The sequence below is a fragment of the Mercenaria mercenaria genome, chromosome 6 (assembly GCF_021730395.1).
Source record: "Mercenaria mercenaria strain notata chromosome 6, MADL_Memer_1, whole genome shotgun sequence".
NCBI lineage: Eukaryota > Metazoa > Mollusca > Bivalvia > Venerida > Veneridae > Mercenaria > Mercenaria mercenaria.
In genome coordinates, this window is record NC_069366.1 from 70309629 (window position 1) to 70333166 (window position 23538).

Consider the following 23538-nt stretch of genomic DNA (forward strand, 5'->3'; position numbering starts at 1 on the left):
CAGAAATAATAAATATTCAATGATAAATTTAAAACATATAAACCAATCACAGTCCTTAGGCAGATTCTGACTTTTCAATTATGAAATATTTACAAGTCAAAGGAAAAGTATTATACCCGTTTTAAGAAATGGTATCTATATCATAGTCTTAAGCGTCATTTTGTAAAGTATAGATCTTATTGCCGGACAATCACATACAAACATCACTCACTCTTTTCGTGGACTTGTCATAGCAGTCACTGCTCGTAGCTGCACCAGGTTAAAAACTGATTCATCCCAACAGGTTATCCTCTTTAAGACATTAAATACTATGTAAGAATATGTTAATTACCTATAAAAGTATACATAAATTTTAAAATACGATTGAACAAAGTATGTTGTCAAGTCTATATCGCCTTGAAAGAAAAACTCTATTGACTTAACATCACAGAAAAGCTGAAAACAGATCATTCTTGACGTTAAAATTCTAGTAACAGCTCAAATATGAAATTGCACTGGCCGAAAATTGCACAAACATTCTAAATGTTAAATGTAAATCTTACTGGGTTTGAACTTAGGAATCATTCATACAAAAAATGTTTAAAGTGATCCGAAGGCTTATAACGTACCTTAAAATACCTACGATTAATGTACTTTAAGGCAATAGTCGTTTGAAAATTTTGTCCGATGACTGGTCTATACTCATTCATGTAACTAACTATGATCACACAATAAGTTCAATGGTTTTGAACGAAATAATTATTCCGTGATAGCTGCAAATTGACGTCCAGTCAATATCTGAAAATTAGCTTACAGCAGCGAATTTTGATTTGCGCTTCAACAAGTACTCGATAAACATTGATAGGAAATCATATATTATCCTTGAAGGCATTGTGACGTTTAAACCTGATTATCGCTAAACAGTCTTAAACGTGATGTTCAATATACACGCAAACCGTGATCTGTTTCCGGTAAAGTATTAGCATCCTAGTATTTGCGGGAAGATATATATATATATATATATACCAAGCAAACATTTATTACTTCCGTTGTGATGTATTTATAGTTTTTCTGTTCATTAAGTATTGCCTGACTGAACAACAGAAATATACAAAACAATAAATGCTTTTTTAAAGACATCAATACAACAATATATAAATAAACAAATACATATGTATATATAGAACTGGTTAAAAATTTGGCGTATTCTATATCTAATGCACCTGTAAAAAAATAATTGTTATGACAAAATTGGGGTTACAGCAAATCATAAAAATAGTGACATATCACAAAAGCATTCCAGAATATGAGCAATCCATTTAATGTATATTGTGATAAAAGTCGATTCGCATAATTTTTTGCTTTCTTCTTCCCACTTTTTACTTCATGTGATTTCATCGTTGTTGACGTTTGACTAACACTGTTTCTGTTTTTCTGAGTTGTCGTAGTTTGCTGTGTGGGTAATACACATTTCCATGTTCTTTTACTTTCGTCGAAGGCTCCGTACACAGTCAAAGAGACCAATTCGAGTTGGTATTCATCTGCAATGAAAAACTATAATTTATCATTTGTATGTTTCCTAAATATGATATAACCTATCACTATATTTATATTATTTCAATCTAATAGATGTATTATTACTCCTATATATCTCTCCTATCCTTTGTTATAAGCATACTAGCATCATTGATAACATTCATGTGCTGGCAAAGCAATACCTGTTAAAACACTGATAGTTATTAAAGAAGACGAAATGTGCAATATTTGACTAAAGCTATGAAATCTTGTAGAAATGCATGGCAGTATGTAGTACATGTAGTGGCATCGATCTGCAATTGAGCTATTGTTTTCTTTCAAATACGTCAGTGTTGTTCAAAATAGCACAAATAATAACAATCATTGTCATGAAACAAATCAAAACCTTAACTGTAGTAAAGATTCCATATTACTTTTTAAAGTTTTATCAACACTTTTATATATGTTAAAGTACAAACTTTGAGAACAGTACGTGCCTGTAGTATGTGCAAGTTGTATTCGAACCTTCCAACGCCCAAAGGGGTTTTCTCCCCAAAAATGTACACTTGTCAAGTTTCTAGGAGTGGTATCCTTACTGAAACTATCAGCATCTCCATTATCCACAACGATAGAGACTGTATTGCTTGGAGAAATGATTTTCAATATCATGTTTCTTTGAGTTACAATAACATGACTAATGTACAAGACAACATGTTCTATTGTATTAACATGCGGCTGGCATCTATTCTCTTCCATCTTGAATTCTATTTCATACGTAATTCTCTCTCTGAAATAAATATTGAATTTAGTTTCTGTCATACAGTTTTAACATTTATACATAAGGTTTTCCAACAAATTGTGAATCCTTCCGTATAAAGGCCTATAATCTAATGTTGTTTGTAGGTATAGTACAAATTTTTATCTTTTTACATTGCTATTTTCCTTATCTGTGTTGTTTAGTTTCTTGATATGACTGATAATTAAAAATGTAATGAATAAAGAAAAACACTTTAAATTTGAAAAGCAGCATTTGAAAAAGTCTTTCTTAACATTTAAGCGAAATTATACCTGACAACTTATACATATGTCACTATCGATTTAGATAAATATGTTTAAAACAAAATGCAATATTTTGGAAACATTTTTTGAATATATTCATTACGTTTTCGAGTCATACTGATGTTTGTCTATCCGCTTTAAACTGATGTTTTTGTAACGTAACGTGCTGCTGTAAATGTTTCCAACGAGAGGCCATGTTTTTGAAAGGGATACCATTTTGTCAGCATCAATTAATCCGAACCCAAGAAAAGGGTTAACTGAAAATAAAGAAAATCTTTCTCTGAAATTAATTAGTTTAAAATACTTATTTCTATTTTAATCCTGTCAAGACAATAACTGTTTCATTTCGAAGGTGTTTGGAAATATACGATAAAATGTATATCATAGCATATTATCACGTGGCTCACATGACCCAGAGCTATAAATTTCATTTCCTGAGAACAAGTCTGGTATAGATGTTTACCAGAAACCAGGTCTTAAGCACTTTCAAAGATAAAGCTCACAGTAAGAAAAAATGCGAAACTGGCGCTTGCGATTCAGCAAGTAGGCATAGAAACGTATCAAGGGTTGTAACTACATTGACAACAGGGATTATAGATTTGTAGTACGGCATTTGAACCTAGTTTCTTTCTCAGTCAGTAAATCAGTAATGTCCATCACGATCTAAAAGTTCACTAATCCTTTTGGAAGTAAGTCTGTTCTTAGATATTCGTGACAAGGTTGATCCCAGACAGATTCCTATGCGCAGCAGAGGGGTAAATTATCTGCAGAACGGACAGATACAATTAAATTCTGTTCCCAAGTCCATTCATTAATTCCTGTTATCTGATTTATAAAGCAGTAGCACATCGCTACCAACTATCAAATGGAAACATTAAGTAGGTTTAATTAAGACCAGCCTTCAATGAATATTCATGTGCATACTTTTAGGAAAAACAAAAGTCGCTGTACTTTTCGGCAGTATTTTATTTGATAACATCTTTTTCCAGAGGAAACTGAAATCACTGTGCTAAATGTTGATATGACTTATGAATCTCGAATGCATTAATATTGTCTGTTTGTGATAAAAGTAAAAATATTTTGGGGAAATGATATATGATAATACTTTTATATGTTACTTTTCGCAAAATCTGGTCAGGGCACGGACTAGTACATGCCAGTTGAAACGAAGAATGAATCTATATTGTTTTGTAAAGATAATTTGTTAGGAGCTACAGAAAAATAAGAAATGCTGAAATAAGTAACTGAAAATTAAGAAAAACATGACTCAATTAAATTATAACAGTTCAACTCTTTGAAAGAGATTTAGATTCATACATACGCAAATGTATATCAAGATAGTATGAAATACGTAAAGAGGATCTTTTGAAAACAAAATGACATTTTGAAGTTTAATCTTTATTAACGAGTCGTTAACCAGAAATCTATCAATATTTTGTTATGTTATAATTTATGTTGCTCTACATGTGATAACAAAAAATATTCATTACTCACGATTATTCGATAACTAAACAGTGGGAATGAAATATCATCTCGACACACTAATGAGAACGGGATATTATCTCGTGGCCACGAGTTATTCATCTCTTGAACACGAAAAATAAAAACACACTTTTCACCTCGGTGCTTCCGTTTTCTTGTACATTTGTTCTTTTTCGAACTGAAGTGCACCTGCTAATATAATTTAGAGAACAAGAGATCACAGAGTGATCTTGGCGCCCACCAATGTACCAATTTTGAGTGTTCCAAATTTCAAGACTTAATGACTAGCTCAAGGTTAAATTTCATTTCCATACACAACATTGTGCATGTGGTCCAAATTTGAAAGCTGTAGCTTGAGAAATGTGAAGGTAGGTCACTAGATCAATTTCACAAACAAAGTTCTTTGTACACAAAACTATATGCATGTGCATCAAGTTTGAAGGCTGTAGTTTGAGAAATGTGAAAGTAGGTCACTAGGTCAATCTTAAGGTCAAAGTTTATTTCGGTACACAAAACTATGCAAGTGGTCCAAATTTGAAGGCTGTAGCTTGAGAAATGTGAAAGTTGGTCACTAGGTCAAAATCAAGGTCAAATTTTATTTCAGAACACAGAACTATGCATGTGGTCCAAATTTGAAGCCTGTACCTTCAAAAATGTGAAAGTAGGTCACCAGGTCAATGTCAAGGTCAAAGTTTGTTTCGGTACACATTCCTATGCATGTGTTCTAAATTTGAAGCCTGTAGCTACAGAAATGTGAAAGTAGGTCATTAGGTCAATCTTAAGGTCAAAGTTCATTTCGGTACACAAAACTATGCAAGTTGTCCAAATTTGAAGGCTGTAGCTCGAGAAATGTGAAAGTAGGTCACTAGGTCAAAATCAAGGTCAAATTTTATTTTAGAACACAGAACTATGCATGTGGTCCAAATTTGAAGCCTGTACCTTCAAAACTGTGGAAGTAGGTCACAAGGTCAATCTTAAGGTCAAAGTTCATTTCTGTACACAAAACTATGCATGTGGTCTAAATTTGAAGGCTGTAGCTTGAGAAATGTGAAACTAGGTCATTAGGTCAAAATCAAGGTCAAATTTCATTTCAGAACACGAAACTATGCATGTGGTCCAAATTTGAAGCCTGTACCTTCAAAAATGTAAAAGTAGGTCACTAGGTCAATGTCAAGATCAAAGTTTTTTTCAGTGCACAAAACTATGCATGTGGTCCAAAATTGAAGGCTGTAGCTACAGAAATATGAAAGTAGGTCACTAGGTCAAAATCAAGGTCAACTCATGTCAAGGTTCATCTTGCCACTCAAAACCATACACGTGGTCCAAATCTGAATGTTGTAGTTTATTGACAAGACTTTAAAAGCTTTTCCCTATACAAGTCTATATGAACTATATGACCCCCAAGGCGGGGCCATATTTGACCCTAGGGGGATAATTTGAACAAACTTGGTAGAGAACCGCTAGATGATGCTACATTACAAATGCCAAAGCCCTAGGCTTTGTGGTTTGGACCAGAAGATTTTCAAAGTTTTTCCCTATATAAGTCTATGTAAATCATGTGACCCCCGGGGCGGGGCCATATTTGACCCTAGGGGGATAATTTGAACAATCTTAGTAGAAGACCATTAGATGATATCACATACAAAATATCAAAGCCCTAGGCCCTGTGGTTTTGAACAAGAGATTTTTCAAAGTTTTTCCCTATATAAGTCTATATAAACCATGTGACCCCAGAGGCGGGGCCATATTAGACTCAAGGGTAATAATTTGAATCATCTTGGTAGAGGACCACTAGATGATGCTTCATATCAAATATCAAAGCCCTAGGCTCTGTGGTTTTGGACAAGAAGATTTTCAAAGTTTTTCCCTATATAAATCTATGTAAATTATAGAAATAAACAAAGGGCCATAACTTATTCAAAAGTTGTTGAACCAGTCTGATTTTCAGGGGGACACAACAAGGGTACCAATACATCATTCTGACAAAGTTTGGTCAAAATCCCCATGGTAGTTTCTGAGGAGATGCGATAACCAGAAATTGTTAACGGAAGGACGGACGGAATGACGGACGGACGGACGGACGGAAGGACGACGGACCACGGACGCAGATTGATTTGAATAGCCTACCATCTGATGATGGTGGGCTAATGATACAAGAGAGAGAGAGAGAGAGAGAGAGGGAGAGACAGAACATTTTCGAATAATAAAATCTGAATGACTTACATAGTTTCCCAGCTGCATTTTCTTTGAGTTCATTTGTTTTTGCCAGTTGTTGCTGATCCGATGATTCGACGAGTAAATATTGAATGTCCCTCACCGATAAAAGTGGCCTAAGAATATTATAAAATATTTCAACATTTAAATATATTTTCTGTCTTTCTTTATTTGTTCGCTTAAGGATTCTGTGTTCTTGGCACGTAGCTTTTTCTATTTGATATTTATTTGGTTTTTATCAATGCAATTGTTGATTTCATTGCTATATCCTGAATCTCTTGTAAAAGACCTATTATATCTGCTTTTTAATACTTCTTATCCGCAGAGGTCAACAATATATGAAATAAATGTTACACTTGCATTAACAATGATTGGTACTTTTAAATGTTGTTACAGATCGCGGGGTAGCGGGGTCGCGAGTTCGATCCCCGGGCGGGCGTATGTTCTCCGTGACGATTTAATAAAAGACACTGTGCTGAAATAATTCGTCCTCCACCTCTGATAATTCATGTGGGGAAGTTGGCAGTTACTTGTGGAGAACAGGTTAGCACTGGGTCAGAATTCAGGAACACTGGTTAGGTTAACTGCCCGCCGTTGCATAACTGAAACACTGTTAAAAAACTGCGTTAAACCCAAAACAAACATGATCTATCTGGACAAGACAACTATTCTATTGATCATAATTGTAAAATATATGCATTTAATTATTCAAATGTAGGTGATGTCATGTGTCGTAATTTGTTTCGTTATTTATTTTTAAATGTACCAAATCACATTTAAGATATTGATTTTGATGCATTGCAAAAATTTTCAAGAAAATTTGTGTGCAATGGTATCGTCATGGAAAGCTGATTCTAATGCAAAAATAGTTTAGACAAAAACATCTATCAATTCTCGTATGAATGTCTATAAATCCAGTATACACATATCTTTTCTTCATTTAACTTAACAGAAGAGCATTTACCAAGCGAATCTATGTTAACAATTTATAACATTTACTTTATCAGATATCGGATCTAGGTATATTTAGTTCTGGCATACAAGATGTTTGGCTGAGATTTTTTTTCAAAGATTTGAAAAACCCATTTATAGTCTCAGAAGCATCACTAGCAGTCTGTATATTTTTAACACTTGAACACTGGAAGGGATTGATACTACCTTGCTTGTAAGGCAAGCGCAATTATTGCTGAAACTTCTGCAACAGCGGCTGAAACGCCTTTGAATGATCTGATACATCTATTGTTGAATGAAGATGTCAGCTGAAATATGTAATGAAAAGACCTTACTAAAAGTATTTCCCGTGCTTTGATTTTGCTATTGGATATCCATATATACATGCAACGGTAACGAGTAAAAATAAACAGTTGGAAGCCTGGCCATAGATTCATTCAGTGTAATTATATTTTCTGGTATTTCTGGATCATTCAAGGTCATTCAATAACTCTGCTAAGCCGGTGCTAGATGTTGCATTTTTCATTACCTCTCATCAAAACTTTGTTTTAGTTAATTTAATGTAGTCAGGTAGAGTATAAAAGTGAACATACACTGCCTAGCTATAGAAACTGCTGTGTGGTAAAGTTACGCCTGAAGTTCCGTTAAGAAGGTAACTCGTGAGCAAACAATGACCAAGTTCCTTAAACGTGTTTCTGACCTAAATTCCTCGTCGACAGAAAATTAGCACTATCATTAATACCGCTTTGTATAATTGTGTAATTACCTCCTGTAATAAAATGCTAATAGAGCGGAGAAAATTTTATTTGAATATAATTTCTAGTCTTATATTTTCATTTGATATATATTAAGATATTTCAATAATCGGAATCTTACTGAGGTAAGTTTTAAACCCGAATGTAGCTTCCTAATTCATTTATTTCTAGTCTATCTTGGTTTCTTAAGCAAGATAGGCAAAGGAGTTTACAATCTTGTATTTGATATGGTGCCTGCTTGTAAGTTTGTAGCTCAGATCCCCTTTCTAAATTTCAGTTTGCTTAGTTCTGTCCATTGTTTTCTCGTTTAGGGCAACCCCGTTATTTTTAACTGGGGACCATACGCCGCTTTTCATGGAATTACACGCTACTAAGTGTATCTTTGAAGGTTCCATGTGCACCGCCGTATGAATATTTTTGCGGATGTTTCTAAATTGTTTTTTTGTACTTGTATCATGTATAAATGTTCTGCTCAACCCGGTGCTAGAGGGCGTGGACGGTAGCATGCCCTTTCACTGGCTCAATCAAACTGAGCCTGCAACATTTTTGTTTTTGTCGTGTTGAGCGCCCTGTGGAGTTTCCACCTTTTTTAGTTTTTTCCAACAAACTCAGCTAATAAATACAAATTGTCAGTGCAGATATTCGTTAAATATAGTACCATTTCCTTAATAAAGTTCACTTATCAAATTCAAACCTATGTTAATATAAATATATTTTGGTTTGGCAACCAGGATAGAAAAATCAAATTCAAAAATATCTCCTGTAGAAATAGAAAACAATGACTGAAAATGATCAGTTGTCAAACTTTAAAACAAAATCATTGCTTGACCAAAATCGGATTAACCACCTGCCGCAATGGCGTGTAAACACTTACCATGTAGTTTGTGTTTAGTCTATTTCCTTCTCCAAGACCTGAAGTCAACACACATGCACTGACTTGCGGTCTTCTTGGCAATACGCCATTGACACCAACACTGTTAACAGTGATAGTGTGTATGTTGTTTGCAAGACCACTGCCAGATACACCATCCGACCCATCAGGTACAACATAAATTGCCCCAAGTTTGTTTCGGCCCTGAAATAATGGTTACATACACATTAGTAAACAATTTGGTCTATGTAACAGTATCATGCTCACGTAAACTGTAATATACTGGTAATTAATTTCATCTCTTATTGAATCAATTTCATTCTTTTTTATATAGTTAAGAATATGTTAAAGCAGGTTAATCACGTTGTCTATTTAGAACGGTTCAGTCAAATAGCACGCCTGGTAATCAGTTTTACGTTCAAACCATTTTAGGTACATATCTTATTTCCAAATGCATTGTATACTTTACAGCTATCTCACGCCTACTCGATGTGCTTCTTAATATCAGTTAAAATGTAAATGTTTGACAACGAAAGTGCTTTTTTGACAAAACGGACACATTTACCGCTAAATCAGTTTGCTGGAAAACACCGCCATGACCACAAATCAACAATAAATCAGCAAATTTTAAGTTCTATGTAAAGATAAATCATATCTATATCGCCTACCATTCCCCGATTGTTTTGATATTTGATACAATGCTTGTAAAAATACAAAAAATATGATGACACTCGTCTTTGTTTACGTTCTTTTATCGCGACATGCACTGGCTCGGAAGTTGCGACAGAGCGATTTGCCGTATTCCTCTGAAAGAGGTAGCTCTGTTGTTTACCAGGCGTGCATAGTTACACTAAAATAGAAAATCTGGTTTGTCTTTCATTCATTTGCCCCATTCAAAACCTAAACATTTATAGTAACAAATAGAGAATTGTCGACGTTCTGAATACTATGAAAATGATTTTCATACCTTTTAGAAAATTTAATGCAACGCGTTTGTTGTACAGAATATTTCTGGATTTCTAAGCTGCGTGCTCATTTCTTCAAATTAACGTGTTTGCTATTCGCCCGAAATAATCATTAGGTCAAAAGACTAAGGAAATTTGTATATATGTCTTCACCAACACAACCTACAACCTACCTTTGTTACTCCGTACAGGATAGCCTCTCTTATCGCCATGTCGAGTGGTTCAAACTTTTCAGGTGGCGACCAGCTGTTTGAGTAAACATGAATATGCTGTAAACCATACGCAAGAGCCCTTCCAATAATATCAGATATAGTGTTTGCCTTAAATTTATGGTATTTATGCTCCACCGAAATAATCTTCAAAGCTTAAATACAAATACTGAGTATTATTATTTTGAAGACGTGTGAAATTCATGTAATAAGAAACTTGCATTTAAGTTAAGGCTTGAAAAAAAAACACAATGATAATAAGTATGTTATTCCACGTTAGATTCGATGTGATACACCAATATCTTGTTATTATAAAATAATTATTCCGGGTTATCGCTTGTAGGCGAAAATATACATCATCTTGTAATTCACATGCAATAGAGCTTGGTGTAATTGAATTTGTTCCTGCTATTTGGCTTCTGAAATTCATCAGTGCTGGATTTAACTATTTTATTGATATCAATGTTGTCAGCATAAGGATGCTAGACTTCAAAGTTATTATCTATTTTTTCATTAATGTAAACTAAATCATAAATCACGCACTTAGTTGTGAAATTTTATATAATCAATTTTTCCTTTGTAAAGTTATTTCCTATATCTATTACGTCAACAAGTCCTAAAATATATCCAGCCAATTATGTTGGATGTTTCAAAACTCGAAGAATACATCCGCAATGTGTAATTGGTACCAGGTCTTAACAGGAATAAAAAATAAACCATATGCAACTTTTTCGCGGATAGATTAGGTGTTGAAATGTTCAACATTCTCACATTCGTAGGAAAACCATGAGCGAAGTCATATTAGTCATAAATATCAAATGATCTCCAGGTCTTGCCCGGAAATTGACGGAAAATATTTACATCCTTAGGCAATAAACTTACTGAAAAAAGTAAATGTATGTGGAGTTATTTATCGCCATCAGTCAGCCATTGAAAACACTGTTATGAAAGAATCAGTAAAGCAAGTTTAACAATAGTTCTAAATGTCTGTCTATGATTGTAACCATACTCACGAACAACTTTTGCTTCATATGCAATACCAGCACCGCACACACCATTCCCTTTTTCAGCAGCTATTATACTAGCACATCTATTTCCGTGGCTGCAATACAGTTTTTTATATGAAACAGCGGATTTACTGATAACTTCACAGTTTTAAAATTTGAGATTTTCAAATATAACTTTAATGTTTTTGTACGAGGTAGAATATTAATAAATAATGATCGGGATTCTTTTCAAAAGTATACTGAAAGAAATACATACTGTGGTGGAACCTCATATTTAACAAAATAGCCTCCGTGGCCGAGTGGTTAAGGCCGCTGACTTCAAATCACTTGCCCCTCATTGATGTGGGTTCGAGCCTCACTCGGGGCGTTGAATTCTTCATGTGAGGAAGCCATCCAGCTTGCTTACGGAAGATCGGTGGTTCTACCCAGGTGACCCCTCGTGATGAAATAATGCACGGAGGGGCACCTGGGGTCTTCCTCCAGCATTAAAGCTGGAAAGTCTCCATATGACCTATCATGTGTCGGTGCGACGTTAGACCGCCCCCCCCCCCCACACCAAAAAAAACTATGTAATACCTATTAAGTGTTTATTTCACATCTATACGAATTTAACCAATTGGTTATGTTTCTTCCAAATTGATGATGTATTAGAAACCAGTATTGTAATGTGTGGTTTAAAAACCATTCCTTTACAGTCTTTTAAGAATATACAGCGATATCCGAAACGTGCAATCCAAACACACCATATACTAGTGTCGAACCGAAACACCGTAGGACATCCTCATACTATGTCTCAAAACAACTAATTTTATAATAACTGTTAAACAACCTCATACTATATGTCTAACAATTAATCCTTTTGTCAACACTGTTAATCAACCTCATAGTATATGTCTTAAAACAAATCCTTTTGTCATAACCGTTAGACAACCTCATGCTATACGTCTCAAAACAAAGTCAAATTTCCCATATTTGTTCTTTAAGGTATGATTCTACTGACTGGCAATGTCACAAATCAACTTGAATGTTTGCGTCTACAATAAAATAGAGAAAAGTGGAAACTTTACAGGTCGCTGAACACGACAAAAACGAAAATGTTGCAGGCTCGGTTTGATTAAGCCTGTTCATAATCATGTTCTTAAATTATAAAAGACCTTACATTTTTTTCCGTAGTGATTCGATTTTGAAAATACTTTCTTGGACAATGGCTTTCAAATAATATTCAATTTATGGTTATTAAGCATTTTCGTCTCAAGTGTAAGGCCATTGCTTTCAAAATAATGGTACAGCATTCTCTTTTATCCCCTTAATATGAGAAATAAGTTTATAATTATTATCATATTTATATGAATTAACATTTACTTACTCGACAAACCGCAAGGAGTCGGTCCTATAGCTAGGGAAGTTTTCTGGGGTCACATTGGTTGTATTATCTATGAAGTTGAACGCCAGCACCTTGTTCTGAAATAAACTCAAATATAAATATCTAAAGAAATTGCAATGACGATGAAATAATGACAAGATTATATTTATATTGAAACATCATCTAATATGAATTGTTTCTGATCTAGCAATTTTCATGTAGGTATAAACCGCATTTGTTATGTTTACGTTTTTTGTATTTAGTTTGTTTTGATCTCTTGAATTAATCGTCGTATTGCAACAGCGTATGAGTTCCCTTAACACGTGTTCCTGAATTCCTTTTCAAAATGAACATGTCCGCCACAAGAAACTGACGCCTTCCGAAACATGTATCAGAGATTGCGGTCTGAACCGGTCATAATTTCGATAAAAAGTTATGTACTGTCGGGTTAAGTCCTTAAGATCCATATTTTGAAATAATAATGTGTTGTACTAGTTTTCTTAAAGCAATGACTACACTTGAGAAGAAATTTGATATCGATAATACTAAGTCAGACTCACCTAAGTTTGGACATATGAGGATGTAAATTTTCAAATATGGCGTTACTGTCAACAGAAAGTTAATATCTCTTGATGGGGCGTCCACTCAAAAGCGATTTAGGTGTTTGCGCACAGTTGGCGACGTCTGATATATTTATTGTTGAATATCAGACATGAAAGAATAAAACAAACTTCCTTTACGCTATTTTAAGTGAACCTTCAATCTTGGTAAAAAGTCATGTAAGTACAATGCAGTTAGTGTTTTGAAACTGTACTGTCTCGATCCATGCCATCCTCACTCGTTTGATTCTCTCTACTTCTTTCAAAATAGTACTGGTAGACATGATAGTTTAGAAATGACTTGTTGAAGGGCTATTGATTTATTCATGCTTAAGTGAGTCAGTTATTTTCATTAGAGCGGTATGAAACATACAGGCGGTTTTCCCGCTAAAAAGCACGAATACCAACAATTCTGATTCCATTGTGCGATGAGGGAAAGAGATAGTTATATTGAAAATGCTGCAAACAACGCGATGACAGCAATGGTGTTACCGTTCATAATGATTAACTTCGCATATACTACAAGTCGAACATGTAGTAATTGCAGCAAGCTTTACAATATTTTGTAAATAAACGACCAATTAAATACTGGTACATTTACCAATTTCATTCAAATAAACTCGGCATATATGACAAAATTATTGTATTGTTATTTGTTGCTTGTTTACTTCAATTTTATCCATGAGATTAGGCTCGCACCATGGAAAACTAATTGACTTTACCTAATTAGATTTCTCATTGAGCTTCAGTAAACATTAAGCTTTGCGTATTAGCTCACACATCGTGCTATCCGTGACCTCACACTCACTCGAGATATTTTAGCCATGCCATAAATTGTATGATATAATTCAAATTTGTTGGTATCATTGTTGTAAAGCAGGCTGGAGTTAGATATTTTTAAAACTGAAGAATGATTGCAGGTTTTGTATGGTTTTTCTTGAATTATGCATTTGAGAAACACAGTAATTAAAAGAATCTTTCATTTGCATAGTTCACTCATCTTACTGTCACATATCAACTAGATCAATTTTTCGGATGATAGATTTTCTATATGAAACTTCTGATTAAAGAAATTTAAAACAGTGAATAATTAGCGACGTGATTCTTTCGTGCACAGTTTACCTTTTTTTTCTTGTCATAATTTTTCTAATTTTGTGTCTGTTTCTGACAGATAGATAGATAGATACCGTTTATTCCTCCATTATTGAAGAGCATAACATATTTACAGTATGACAACAACAAACATATAAACAAAGACAAAAATAAACAAGATAATATTAAGCATTTAAACACATACATGTAATAAATGAGTATTCTTAAATAATATGCTATTAAAATGCTTAGATAGCGAGATATCTTACATCAGGAAAAGATTGTACGCTCAGCAATTACATCTCACTGTTAATGCAAATCTAAAGCTAAGTCAGAAGAGAAGTCTTTATTATGAAATAGTGTTATTCATTATTAATGCTTATTACTGTGCGATTTCAATTCATTGATAAATAGAATATCAACAATTTTATAAGCAAAATTAAATTGATGTATCCTGGGTTGCCCCCAATGTATGAAAGAATGTGCCCGGTCTTGCGATTAAAATCGAAAGGGGAAAAAAACGAAATGCAAAACTCCGGAACAGAATCCAAATATAGGGACAAAACAGTTGTTTTATCAATCAGACCAAAATATAGATAGTCTAGGAATCGAAAACGAAAGTGCTAGACCACCGGCAATGTGGAGATTGATTCAATAAAAAAGTCTATATTCAATATTCATAATTAAACAGATCAGAATTGTTTCATGGTCACGTGATAAACACATACAGTGTTTAAATAAAAAAGAGGCATATAACAAATTGTAGTCATAGTTTGCGAATGGAGAAACATGTTGTTCTATAATAACTGCACGACATGATAATCATAGATTATACGTTGTTGATATTTTACAAGTTATACAGAACAATACAACCCACTGACAAACTTTTTACAAATATCTTATACATGCATTAAGACTAACCACTAAAGACATTTGCAAACAGTCATAAATATATAACAATATTGGCCGAGGTATACAAGTGAAATGTGAATTGAATAAAATGTAAAATGAACCGTATGTACCACATATGCGGAAGTGCCAAGCCGCCAAGAGAGGGTCGCATCAGACCATCTTCATGGCAGCACACTCTGTGTTGCGCAATGACCAACGCACGAGTGCACCCTACCCCACGGCGGTGTCCACCGCAGGTGTCGGTTCCCCATGTTTGACAAAAGCAATTAAACAAATGACTTAAATGCAAAATATACATATTTCTTTTTTAAACATTATTGACAAAATGAACATGTAACTTCATAATTCGAACTTGGATCAGTAGAGCTTTTTGAAATTCAAAACATAATATATATATTATATATATTATAGGCATGTATTATCTAGATGCGGAAACTATTTTCAATCGTGAATATAACTCAGCCGACCAATGCGTTAATGCTCACAAAGTCGAAACTAAACAACTTTTACTTACCAAGTAAAACGAGTGTATACATAATAGCATATTACGAGCGTAAAAGATATGACCTCACGAGATGCTGTACACAACACAAATCTCGAGATTCACAAACTCCAAACTTTCCAAAATTCAATTCAAGTAACGTTACCTCTTATATTACATTAATGCCAATGAGACAGACGGCATAGCACTCAAGAGTAGGGTCCTTCCGTAACGTCAAACCCTCCTCTATCTTATTACTCTATAGAGAGACTTTGCCACTCTGTAATTGTGTAGAACCAGCCCGTCATTATCCACCGCTAGCTCGACTATACACCAACACTGGGCCTCCGGGGATAATGCGAGAAGACTTTTAAAAACGTCAATGCCGCAAACCTCAATAATAGAGTCCCAAACACACGTGAGGTTCTTATCGTTTGCTGCGCAAAAACACATCAAATGTATTATTTGATTGTAACACAATAGTCCACATCTTTTACACTTTACAACGTAGGATGAGGAAAGAAAATGTCCTACTGTATCCATCAGAAATGAGCATATATATGCCGTTTTCGGATTGTTTTTTGACACGGACCACAGTGTCGCCGGATTGTTACATTTGATGACTTTATTCAGCTCTTGTTTTGAAGAAACCAATTTCTCAACACGTTCTGTGTTCGCCTTGTGAGTAATCACCGCTTGTAATGTTGCTTTCCAAGAATATTTCGATGGAAAGATACCTGACTCTTTATACAATTCTAAAGTGCCTTCCAAATTGTATTATCGAAGAAGTCTGTATGCATCAGGTATGAATCCACATCTCTGATTGTCAAACAGAAGAAATTTTGTTAATCTGTTAATATAAATGTGTTTTGCCAGATAATTACATGGTAGACGACATAACTGACCAAAGAACTGCAGTTTTCTATAATCTATGATATTCTCAATACTGTCAAGATTTATGGCACTTAATGCAAAGTCTGTAACTGTATTACGTCTGAATTTTTGCATGAACTTTACACAAAACCTATGAGCTTTTTCTAGGCTAAGAATATCTGATGACGAATACATGTTCCATAATTCGCAACCGTAAAGAGCTTTAGGTAACACGATTGCACAGTAGATAGTTCTTGAAGTAATTGGGTTCAATTGCATGGGATGTATACCGCTATTTACAATGTTCAAAACTGTCCCTCTTAACTTGTTACCGGAATCATAAATTTGTTTTTGTGTCGACAAATGCTTATCACATTCAACATCCAGATGTGTGTAATATTCAGTCTCGTTTATGATTTCCTGTCCCATGTTAAACACACAATTTACAGCCTCTCTAGGATCTTTTTCGTTAAAAACAATAACTCCACATTTTTTAGCATTGTACCTGTATCTCCATTGGCGTGAGTATTCATAGCATATTTCTAGCATTTTGTCCATGCCGTATTTTGAAAAGGAAACAAGGACCATATCATCTGCTACAGTTGGAGAGCATACGTTCATATTGTACATGCAAAACCCATGTCCACATTCTTCTAATTGTTTAATTAAACTGTTGATGAAAACGAGATAAAATAGCGGTGAGCTTTTTCCTCCCTGTCTTGTTCCTTGCAAAATCGGAAAGCTGCTCGAGGTTAAGCCTTGGTATCTGACACAACTGGTAGCGTTTCTGTACAATTCACGTATCGCAATTAGCGTCGTATGGTCAATGTTACTTTCCATCAGTTTATAGAATAAGCCTTTGTGCCATACGTTATCGAACGCTTGCTTTCCGTCCAGGAAGCACACATAGAGTTTCGAGGAATTTTCACGGGCAAAGTAGATACTCTCACGTAGAACAAATGACGTCATTAAACATCCTAACTGCTCCTGGAATCCTCCCTGTTGAGCACTTAAAGTATCAAGCAATACATCTTTACATCTTGACAGCAATACTAATTCATAAACTTTAAGTATCACAGATGACAAAGTTATTGCGCGGTAGTTGTTTGGGTCGTCTTTTCTTTTGTTTCCGCCTTTATGTAAAGTGATGATAATACCACGCTTTAAATTATCCGGAATATAACCAAGACGAAGCATGAATGTATAAATATTAGCCAAGATATTTGACGTCATGTCCTTTGCAAAAAGTAAATGTTCATAAACGATATAATCTTCACCACAGGCTTTCCCCTTTGGTAATGATGCAATAGCACCGGACACATCTTCTGGTAACACCCTTACACTTTCATCTGTTGCAATGTTAGAAAATGTTTCCTCAACCACAATGGACACCATCTGTTTGAAAGTTTCATCATAATCGGCAGATTCGTTAGGTGAGTATAGGGATTTAAAATATAAACCCCAGTGTTCCGTAAGTCGTTCACGATCACGTACTACCTCATTTTCAAATCTAATTCCGGAACTCATTTTACACTGTGACTTTCTTTTCCTTGAATTTACAAGTTTCCAGAACTGATTGGAATCTAATTCGGCTGTCCTGTCCAATTCTTGGTTCATTTCCATTTGATACTCTTCAGTACACTTTCTTAGCATTCGTCTGAATATACACTTTGCAGATTTATAGTTAACATAGCTTACATTATCAGCATTACGTGGTCGTCCTTCGCGGCACCAGATTTCACGCATCAACATCATTTTCTTATGATAATTTGACAACTCTTCGTTCCAGAACGGCTTTAAGTGTTTTTTAAAACATTTCTTAGGTATTGCTTGACATGCATTTTCCAAAAGTTTTATTGAGAATAATGTACACGTTTGATCGACGCCTTCCCTGTCAAGGTCACAATGTGCTAAATTCATAAAGTCTACGTCAGAGAACAGCAAAGACTGATACTGCTCAATGTGATCGTATGTTGCCTTTTTCCAGTTAACATTAAACATATTACAGTTGTTCTCTACATAACAATGTTGGTCAATGTACAGATTTAAGGAAGTGATGATAGGCCTATGCCTAGACACATTTAAACAATCATCATCTACAATTTCACAGTATGATATAAGATCTAACATTTCAATCGGCATACATATTTAGTCTATTAGTTTGTGGTAACGGTCATCATATGACACATACGAATTATTGGCACCTAAACAATTTGAAAGCGTGTTTACAGCACATAAATTACAGTCATTCAAAAAGCGCAACATTAATGCTTGACGATTAGTCATTTGCACTACTTTCCATTGCGTGTTATAGTCTCCAATAAATATGGTTGTACTCCACTGCGAGTACATATTATACAAGTCATATAATTTGTCAATATAATTAGAAAACGCTAGCATTGAATGATTCGTACATGGCAGATATATTTGGAATATAAATATATATTGGTTAGGTGCTATCTGCATTTGAATACCTACTATTCGGTCATCATCAATACAAAGAGGAGTAACAATATTGTTAAATCGTCTATGCCATACAATTGCAACACCACCTTTACCATGCCTTAACCTGGTATAATTTCCATCATTGTTGCAAACTGCATGATAATTGTAATCCTTTTCAATACTGTCGATAAAATGCATATTATGGGGCATTAACCAATGCTCTGAAATACCACATAAGTCAATGTGTCTATGTATAAGTATGCCCGCAAGATAAGAAGCGCTTGACATCAAACCCGTTACATTCCATGTCATTATATTTAATTCCATATTAAATAGGATATTACATGATTTACTGTTATACAGAATAGTACAGATAATTGACAATTTTGCACACTTAATCTAACTGTTCAGACAGTAAGTTGAAACGATTTCCGTGCACAGACATGTCCCTTTGGTGATAGGGTACTCTCCACTCGTTTCCTTGTGTGTGAATGTCACACGCGTCTGAAATATTGACACGTGCTTTCAAACTGCCAGATCTACGACGAGCATCTCGGGACATCCATGGAAAGCACTTGATGTGAGAAGGCCAGAAACCTTCACTTGTAACAAGATTAACGTATTCATCATTCGCAATATTCAGACTAACAAGAAGTTTATTGCGAGAATTCCGCATGGGAAACGTGCGTATTGTAAATACTTTTGGACCACACCCGGGATCAATCTCCCGGAAACGGAAACCACCCTTAGAAACAAATGTATTCAGTCTGCTAACGTTTAGAGTATCTTTGAATCCTATGACACACAAACTCTTTGTGCGTTTCCGTGTTGGAAAATGGAATGCATCATTAGATTTGCCCCCCCCCCCCCTTGTTTCCCTCGTTTCTGTGTGTAATTCTTACTGTTATTGGCTTAAATTCTGGCACATTAGTTATCATTATTGGCTCGTTTACATTGCCGGAACTGTGATGACCTTTCATTATAGGATCATCCGCTGAGTCTGAATTAGAGAGCACAGAGGGAGTCGTTGCTGGGACGTTCTGGGATTCTGTTGTAAGTTGTAAAGGTTCTCGGGGCGTATTAACTGGTAACAAGGTAGGGTGGTCTTGTGTTCTAGAACTAGGTTGCACATTGTTGGCCCACTGTACAAATGATTTATCCTCCTCAGTTTCCGGATCACGTGCGATTCCGAGGCTACACTGCATTGTGAAATTATCAGGTTCGGATGTATTAGATAAGGCAGGGGATTTTTGATTAACATTTTCCGATTGTTGGTCGCCATAATTTATCTGATATTTCGAAATGGACACCAGTTCATTTGTGTCTATAAAGTGTTCCAATCCGTATAGACGGTCATCTATTGTTTGCAAGTGTTGCTCGATTTCCTGGGTACGCTTACCGTCAGACGTCTTAAAATCAAACTCGTGAATGCACCTGCGTACACTCTGTCCACATTGAAGAACGTCTATTTTGATGCTTTTCATAGACGCTTTAACATAGTCCATTTGACATGTTCTTAATTTATCACTGGCATGTAATGATTCTTTAAGCAGGTGAAACCCGGCCTGTAACGTCGATACAGTGTCCTTCAGCAAAGCCAATTCATTCGCACACTGACACGAAACAGGAGTACGGTTAGGCACTGTATTTCCCCGTGCGGGTCTGGGCGTTACGACGGAAGGAGCTCGAGGTTTTGACGCACTTATCATATCACGTAACAATCCATAGTCTTCACCTTCGGCCACTGCAATGATGTTATAAATGTCTTGAGCAAGTTTGCTCGCCACAGGATCGCCTTTTCGCGTAAAAACACGACGTTTGAGTTCAGCGTTAAGACCGAAGGGGAACTCCTCGCTCTCCTGCTTTATAATCTCAAAATATTGCATCCGAACTCTTTCTAAGTCCGGTTCGCTTGAAGCATATTCCCGTAACACTTGAGCGATAAACATATCTTTAGGAATGCCCCGATACAAAGTTACAAGTTTATGGAATTCACTGATATCATCAGAATCATTTTTTTCAGCCGGCTGTTCAGGGAACGGAATGACAGGGTACTCGGGTATGTAGGGTTGGTCCGCTGTTACGGGTGAATTTGATATGAAAGGAACTTTTACTTCTGTCTCTTCATTCATCATTACAGGTTCAAACTCAATGTTTATGTTATTGTCAATGCTCGTTGCCATTTTGGATTAGAAGATCAACACAAAGATTAACACAAGTCAGGTAGCTCGTAGCCGGAGGCACGAAGGTTTTTATAGAGCTGAACAAAGGATTACCTTGTATTGTTCTCCGTTTTTTGTTAATTACGTCCAATATACACTTATTCACATAAAATCAACTTTACTATCCAGTCTAGCAAAAGTTTATCTCCAGTTTGATATGAAAAACACCACTTTTGTTTAACCAGAATTAGTAAAAAATTCAGTTTTTATGAGAGGTCAGTTACTCGACGTCTGACCATTTTTCACACTACCTATTAACACGGACGAAAAATACAATACCTAAATGTGAAATACAAAATAAGTATGAAAATTTCCCGAGGAATGTGTGTGCTTTTTAGAAACTTAATACATGAACTTTCCCGTAAATCTCTAAACTAGAAAGTAAACGGCTATGGCGACTAGAAATAAACAAAGGCGAATTTACATAAAGAAAACAAAATTCAGTTGCACGAGAAAACTGAACGACTGATGCAAAAATCCTTGATATTCCCGACGGGGAGTTTTTTTTTTTAAATTCAAAACAAAGCGTTTTTGTCCTTTAATCTCGTTCCATATTTTCATATCAGCTCAAAGTTAGGGTCCAAAATGAGATGAGGCAGACGAAAGTATGTTAGTTCCATTTTTCCATATTCTAATAACTAAGAAGAAAAATGACATTTACTATATTTTTGCTGAGGTCTCCGATGTTTGTATTAATGCCAACATCTAACACCGCAGCATTTATATCCTTCCCGCTGTATCCACGATTCCAGACATTCTCGACATTCATTCCAAAATAGGTCTCATTTTCCTTGTTCTGTAGTAAAATTGAAATTAAAATAAAATAATATATGTAATGATATATGCGGGCAATTCTAATTGTTTTGATTAGTTTTAATCATACAATCGTTAACTTAATATTCAAGTTAAGTCAGTTGTGTATTTAACTACTTGCCGAAACCTCTTCATCAGTTCCATTGTCAGGTCCCGCAACAACTGGCATTACATCTACGTGATCCACGGGAATGTAGTTGATACATTCCTTAGCTTGTTCAATCTCAATGATCTGAAATGAAACGGAATATTTTTTTTATTTCATCGCATTTTTGTTCAGTTAAAAAGGTATTAATCATGAATTGGGCATACAAACATGAGGCATTTACTATTATAACAACTTCATACTATATGTCTAAACACGTTTGATTGAATGATTATGATAAACTTCAAGATGACCCTGTAATAACATTGGTGTGTTAATGGTCATTAGTATTTTCATTTTTTATTTTAACTATAAAATTACTTTACACATACATATTACTGTTTTAACAGGTAGGTTTAAACATAGAATAAGGTCAAATCCAACTCTTGATATTACATGTAATGGTACAACTATTGAACCAACTTCTACTGTCAAATATCTTGGTGCATCCCTTGATCAGACCCTATCTTTCGATTCAATGGCTCGCTCCATATTAAAAAAGGCTAACGCAAGGTTAAAATATCTATATCGGAAGAAACGTTATCTTAATCAACACACCAAGAAACTTCTTGTCATGGCCCTAATCCAATGTCATTTTGATTATGCCTGTTCTATATGGTACCATAGTCTGACTCGGTTACTTAAATCCAAGCTCCAAACCACACAGAATAAGTTAATGAGGTTTGTTCTAGACCTTGATGCTAGGTTGCACATTGGACCAGAGCACTTTAAATCTCTCAACTGGTTACCAGTCAACAAACGTGTAGACCAGATTATCCTGTGTCATGTTTTTAAGATAAAAAATGGGTTAGCCCCGGACTACATGGGAGACAATTTTATCCCACAGGATACTGTTCATTTATATAGGATAAGGTTAAGTCACAAAGGTGCTTTTGCTGTTCCAAAGGTCAAAGGTTTTGGGTTAAAGTCCTTTTTCTTTTCTGGTATTTCCCTATGGAATAAGTTGCCTGCTAGTAAAGCACAGACTGAGAAATTACCTGTTTTTAAAACGTTAGTAAAGAATTACTTACTAGACAGTTTAGCATAATTACTTTAATGTGTTTTAATAACTATTTTAATGTGTTTTAATAACTATTCTTATGGCCTTCGATGTATAAACATTTTAATTTAAGCTCGCATTTTACTTTTTGATATAGTTATGCAATTTCCATCTAGTCACATAATTCTTTATTTGATATAGCTGTGTAATTTCCATCTAGTCACATACTTCAATATACATCTAGTCACATAATTCTGTAAACTCTGTTATTCCTCTCTATGTCATGCTACCAACACAAAGGACCACAATGGAAATAAGAGTTTTCTCTTTTTTAGGTAATCCTAAGTGACGGTGTGCCTGTCATGGCTATTTTTAATTTCATGTATGCATTATGTTTTTATGTTGTAATTACAATACATGTTGTTTTTATTGTCCATGTATGTGCACTCCTTACCGAAATAAATCTATCTATCTAACGATATAACATTGTTGAAAACGTGTAATTATTAAAACTGTTACCCTATCGCTGTATGATCGTTTGACTTCTGATAAGACATGTTCTATATGTGATGTACTGATTGATCCA

At 35.0% G+C, this 23538-nt stretch overlaps 1 protein-coding gene across 1 annotated transcript; it reads right to left on the minus strand.

Annotated features, from left to right (window-relative positions):
• Positions 1–207: 207 nt before the first annotated feature.
• Positions 208–22444, minus strand: LOC123550436 (neuroendocrine convertase 2-like). Its single transcript, XM_053546882.1, has 13 exons — positions 22415–22444; positions 21929–22039; positions 21656–21790; positions 12374–12468; positions 11014–11102; positions 9965–10155; positions 8830–9030; positions 7408–7508; positions 6259–6365; positions 2657–2810; positions 1974–2281; positions 1363–1520; positions 208–291 (listed from the first exon to the last, which is right to left on the minus strand). The coding sequence occupies exons 1-13, from the start codon at positions 22442–22444 to the stop codon at positions 208–210; spliced, it is 1764 nt and encodes a 587-aa protein (XP_053402857.1).
• Between the last annotated feature and the right edge of the window lie 1094 nt (positions 22445–23538).